At 41.2% G+C, this 6,000-nt stretch overlaps 1 protein-coding gene across 4 annotated transcripts in view; it reads left to right on the forward strand.

Moving 5' to 3' along the window:
* CDC14B (cell division cycle 14B) overlaps nucleotides 1-5,777 on the forward strand; it is a 97,667-nt gene extending 91,890 nt beyond the window's left edge. For 3 of the 4 annotated variants that reach the window (XM_032308258.1, XM_032308259.1, XM_032308260.1), the window contains one exon: nucleotides 1,588-5,777. In XM_032308258.1, the coding sequence (XP_032164149.1) occupies nucleotides 1,588-1,852 (265 nt within the window). In that variant the 3' untranslated portion in view covers nucleotides 1,853-5,777. The remainder of the gene's footprint in view (nucleotides 1-1,587) is intronic. The other variant, XM_032308261.1, reaches the window with a different exon arrangement.
* The last annotated feature ends 223 nt before the right edge of the window (nucleotides 5,778-6,000 follow it).

Genomic DNA, 6,000 nt, shown 5'->3' on the forward strand with positions numbered 1-6,000 from the left:
CCTGCCATTGGAACTTGACCTTTCATGCCCATGTTCTGTTCCCTTCCTAGAGGCTTCCGGGATGAAGACCTTACCTAAGCACACTTTCCACTGATTTGGCTCTTTCGATTTTTGACAGTTTACTGAGAGGCTGTACGACTTGGGACAACTTTTCCACAAACACATTAAAAGAGCGATTATTTGGAGGCTGAAAAACTAGGTGGTGTCATAAATCTTTGCTGTGGGGAAGAAGTGCCCCCATGTTTCTCTCCTGGCAGATGCTCATTCCCTCTCGTACCCATTGAACACAAGCCTCATCTGAGCCTCCTGAGCCTCTGCTGTGGCCCAGCGTGCAGTTACTGAAAGAAGTAAATTAATGGGCTTCCACCTCTCCCAATTGCTGTTAGGGCTATAAATCATTCTGCTGTTTCTCTTTTAAGAATTACTAAATCCATTGGAGAATTGACCTGCTTTCCAGTGTTCGTTCTTTCGGAGGAGCTCTCTTAGAGTCTTGAAAGTTCCATCATTGTGCCTCTGATTGAGGACCTGCAGTCACCTCATGGGGTACAATCCAGTTCAGTTCATGTCTTGACCCAACATATGTACCATCAAGTGCATGTTTCTATAAGCATGTGCTATTTCCTTGGAGGAGTCCTTTTTTTCTTTCCTTCATTTTCTGAGAAAATGGTCATGGACAAGTGATTTTTTTTTTTTTCCAAGTTATGTCATTGGGAATCATCACTTTCTGTTCCACCTGTCAAACCAACCTAATGTTCCTGGCTTTTGAGGTATTTTGCAGCTAATTATCCATATCATGGGGGAAGATAAATGCTCAGGGTGCCTTCCTTGGCCTCTAAAAACGTGAGTGTATCCAGGAGCTCTACTGTTGGGAGTACCACATTCAGGACTTCTTGGGCTTTTGAGGTCTGCTCATTTGTGACTTTTGTCATCATCATGCCTGCCACTGCTTCTTGTCTCTTACAGTCTCAGGTCTCAGTGTCCATTCCACCAATTCTGGGCTCCTGTCTTTCTGTTACAGTCTTTATCTCTGAAAGTGCATCTACATAGAAGCACCAGAATGTTGTTGCTAAATATCCTTTTTTAAAAATGTCGGTTTCCTCTGATCTTCTAAGATACTGATTCCCCTTTGAAATTCCAGACATTTCTCCACTTGGGTGCACCAGTTGACCTGGACCCTTATAGAAACGCAGTGTTCCATTGGGGTCTCCAGAGACTAAGTGATGGATTCAGACAAGCTACTCTCCTAGAGCGCCATCAGCACCCAGTGAGGGCACCTCCAGATGAGAACTGGCTTCTCTGACTCTACCCATTGCTTAGTTTCTTCTCTGAAAGTTGCTGTTGAGTTCAAAGTTGACAGAATAAATTGGGGAGGATAGAAGGGAGGTGGGGTGACAGTCCAGGTCAGTTTCCAAAGGCGGGATGGCTTTTCCTGGGGTGGGGTGGGGGGGCGGTGCCCAACTGGCAGCAGGCCCAAGCTCCACTGGAAACTGCTTGAGGGGCCAGAGCTTTTTCTGTGACCGAATTCTGGCTTTGGAAATAATCAAGTAACACTTCTTTATCTTTTCATTCTTTCCACCTTTCCCACAGCCTGGTTCCTCAGAGGGAAGGAAGGAAAAGGAATGCTTTGCAACAAATGCCCTTAATGGCATTATGGTACTCGCATTGCTCTGCTGCTTCTGCCCACCCTTCCTGTTTTCTTTGTTTTTATTTTTATTTTTTATTTTTTTGCAGAACTGAACCTTTTTCTGCTCTGCCTTTCTCTCCCGTTTGTCTTTACTTTATGGTTGGTACTGTACTGTCTTTTCCAAAATACTTGTCATTAAAAAAATTATACAAAGTGTATACTTTTTAGCATGTCACTACTTTTATTATGTTGCCTTCCTTGTCTTTTGGTAACTACATACGGGACACTTGGAAACCTTCATGGTAAAATCCTTTTTTTTCTCCCCCTGTAGTCCCTCCATTTCAAGGACTAAAACAGTCTTGCGTTAAGTAAAAACCTGTGACCAGAACTGAAGGAAGACTCTAGGAACAGAAAACTACAGCAGGACTTAGCACAATTTATTTGGAAACAAAACAAAATTGCAAAAAGCCTTAGCTGCTTTCCACCTAAGAAGTTTATTCAAGGAAGAAAATGTCCACTGGAGTTTAAATAACTACATGAGTTTGGGCACAAGCAGTGACTTGAAGAAGGCCCAGCTCACCTTTTATTGAAATGTCTCGAGTTTAATGACAAAAAAGCTGTTGTAAATTTAGTCTCAGGTGTAAATATCAAAAGCCCTCTGCTGTCAGGAGAGCTGACCAGTTTGTGTGGTGCACGTGTGTCCCTGTGATGGCAATCATTTTAGCTGCTGGCCTTCAGAAGAAGTGAGGATCTGATGGAGGTTTTTTATGTATTTATTTTCTGTTCATCCTGTGTCAAAATTTGTAAAGAGAAAACAGGCGTTACTGAAATGATTCTCTCTGTAATTTGATACCGTTTCGTTTAACCATCTTCAGTTCAACATTTGTAACGTGGTTGTAATGGTAACTCTGTTAAGTACCCAAACTGCTTGTCTTCCACCAAAGAGTGCTTTATTAACAAGAACCTGTGAAAACCCTGTTTGAACACTGTTGGATGTTGTGATAAAAAGTGGTACTTTGGCAACCTAAACTGGTAAGAGAATGTGAGCCGTAGCTCTAGGAAGACTCGGGAGGGGAAACTGGCTTCAGAGTTGGAAGATTGTTGTAAGTCATTCCTCTATGTGTTGTTGAGGAACTGGAGAATGCCAAGGCTGCCCACTGTTTGGTTGCTCAGTCCTACAAACTAAAATCATATTTCCTTCCACACATGATTTAAAAAACAAAAACAAAAACAAAACAGCACTGTTGGTGTTTTCCCTTGGAAACAGCCATCCCAAATAATGGTGGCTTAAAAGAAAAAAAAAAAAGGTACTGCTTTATTAGGGTCTTTCTTTGTAGCATTGTGGATTTCTTTTTTGTGTGTGTGATCTGCCTAAGGCCATTCACATACCCTTTGATTTCAGTAACAGTTATTCATATCTGGATTTCCATTGTTTGTAAATAAGAGACTCACTGTTGCCTTTGGTTAGGGAATACAACTAACTCTTTGCAGAGTGCCTTCGCCCCTCCCCCCTACAGAAACACAGCAGATCTGTGATACAAAGCAATCACAAAAATAATTTATTTGCTGTTAAAACAAAAAAATGGGGCCCAAAATACAAGAATATTTTGCAGTCACTTTGGTTACCTCCATAATAAAAAGTGAATGGCTTTAGTTATTGTTAACCAATTTTTGCCTGTCCTGGTTTGAAAAACAGGGGATACAATATGGAAAGGCTAGAGAAGGCAAATGCTTTCACATTACAAGATGAATGAACCAGGTGAGCAGGCAATTCCATTTTAAAAAGCTGCCTTTTTAACAAAACTTAGAGTGGTAAGAAGTGGTTGGAATAAACAGATTCAAGTCTGTTAATGCAAAAAGTTACTGGAAGACCATGGCTCCATTTTGATATTTACTCTCTTGGAGTAAATTAGAAGGTTGACTGGCTTTGAGGGGAGATGGCAGGTGCCACTGTCTTGGTCAGACAAGTGGCCTTTCCCCGTCAGGGGATGGGTCATGCTGGCTTTTGAACACTGGGGACTAGATCTCAGGAAAAAAAAAAAAGGTGGCTTTCTGTCCCTGGAAGTGAAGAGACACAAAGACCCCCTTACTGGATGGGAAGACCCCTCTTTGCTAAGCTCTGGGTGGGAGGAGAAACATTCTATTTGCTGTCTCGGAGATAATACTAAGTATTCAGACTGTGCCCTTGCATAAAACATTGAATTCTCAGGGCAATTCTTTCCTTGACAATTTTAAAGGCCATCTCTCCTGCATAAATAATCCAGGTAGTTATGAAAATCAAACTTCCATCTCAACTGTCCCCAGTTTGGCTTTTTACTACATCAGAAAAAGTTACATGTGCTGTCTCCCTCATAGTGAATAAGCCATTTGGTGTCTTGGCCAAGAGTGAAAAATCTGGGCTTCAGCATTCACCACAGTACTTTTTTATTTTACAAATTGCCTTTTTGTGTTGGCTGCTCAAGTTTCCAGCTAGAATTGCTATCACTGTGGCTCTTTCTAAAAAATCTTTTTGTGTTTAACAGGCCCACTAAAATGAGTCATGGGAAACTAGTGATTTGATAAAGAAGCATTCCGTAGAACGCACTGGGGAGTTGTAATAGTGCTTCAGGGCGACTTCACAGCACACCAGTAAACTTACTGGGGGTGTATGTAGAATCCAGGAAGTGTCTGGGTCTGACTGATGGAAAGTTCTTTCTGCTATGAATAAGAGTGGATTATTTTTTTCCCCTAACGGAAACTTCAGCACCCCAGAATCTTCCGAGATTCTAACTCCCTTGTCATAAGAAAGACCCTGTTGCTATGGAATATGAAGGGCATGTCAGATGGAGAGATTTCTTCAAACTTGAAGCCTTAAATAGCTTTGAAAGGACACCGAGATAGTTTCTACTGGGATTAAAATTAGAAATGAATATTTTTAGGTGTTCTTGAAGCTTTTGGGGGACTCCTGTCCAAAGTCAGAGACAGTCCAAAGGAAGGGTGTCTGCAAAACCGGGTATCTAGAAAGTATAGACAGACTTCTCTTTTGTAATGCTAAAGAAAAACTAGAAATCTCTCTTAGCTGTCTGTGAAGAGGGGTAGATCCTGAGCTGTGCCTCACTAAAACAAGTAGCCTTCCTTGTCCCAGTAGCCGCTTCTGGGTGGCATGCTGCTCTTCTCATCTCCAGCGTTCTTCTGTTCTAAACTTGGCCCCATTAGCCTGTCACCCACCCACTTCCTTCTCTTCCCTCCTCCCCTCTCACGGGGGTGATTTCTACCTCTTTTCTTGGGCCACACATTTTTAAAGAGGAATTCCCAAGTGTTCTCACGAGGCAAATGTGCTTGCCCTTGGAGCCTGATGGCCGGTTCGGTACACCCTGCGGACCATCAGGCGCTTTGGGTGGCATTGTGCCAAGAGCTTCTGGAGGCTTTCCTTTGCTTCAGTCACCACCATTCATGACAAATGAGCAATGCGTTCTTTTGATGTTTGTGCTAAAAGTAGCTTAACTGTTTCTCTTCATACATTTTTACAAGTAATTCTTGCATTTTGGAAAGCAGTGCTCATCAAAAACGACTTTAAAAAACTGTTTTAATTCTTTAATACTTCTCTCCTGCGAAAAACTGTCCTGGTCAGGCTAGCTGCTGCTCCTCCATTTCTCCTCAATCTGAGTATTCCTCTTGTTGCTAAGTGGAAAAACTACAGATATGTCCAAAAGACTGGACAAGTCACCTATACTGTGTAGGAAATTACCTCCTTAATTGCCCAGTAGAATTAACTGTCAGCAGCAGGTAAGTTCATCTGATTATAGTACTGCAGTTTTATATTAATAACTTGCAGACTTTTATCCAACCTGCACTCATGTACAGATTATTAAAAGTTTTAAAATGTAACTGATTAATCAGTATTTGATCAATCATTGTCCTGATTTTTTTATTAAAATGTATATTTCTAATCATATTTTATAAAGCCAAGAGAGCTGGTTGAATGAATGTTTATTTTCCTGAAGGTATTTTTAAGATAAAGCTTCATAATGGCCTGTAAACTTTGCATATCTATGTAGTTTGGTACGTATTGTCAAGTTTGAAAATCTTGTGTATTGTAACTGGTTTTATACAAAACATTGAATAGTGAAAATTGTATCATTATAATCATATAATTAAAAGTATTAACCAAACAGCCTTTTGGTTTATTGTATTCACTTGCCATTCGAAATCACGGTAGGGAGTGGTTGAAGTATGAAGTGGATATAACCTTCTGTATCAGTTCTCAAGACTGGGCAGCTGAACCAGTTTATTTTCTTCCAGTTCTGTGGCTGGAAGTCCGAGCTCAGGGTGTTGGTAGGTTTCCATCCTTGGGCTTTTCTCTGTATACTCCAGTTCCTGGTGTCCTTCTGTCTGTC

Source organism: Mustela erminea, chromosome 12 (assembly GCF_009829155.1).
Source record: "Mustela erminea isolate mMusErm1 chromosome 12, mMusErm1.Pri, whole genome shotgun sequence".
Taxonomy (NCBI): domain Eukaryota; kingdom Metazoa; phylum Chordata; class Mammalia; order Carnivora; family Mustelidae; genus Mustela; species Mustela erminea.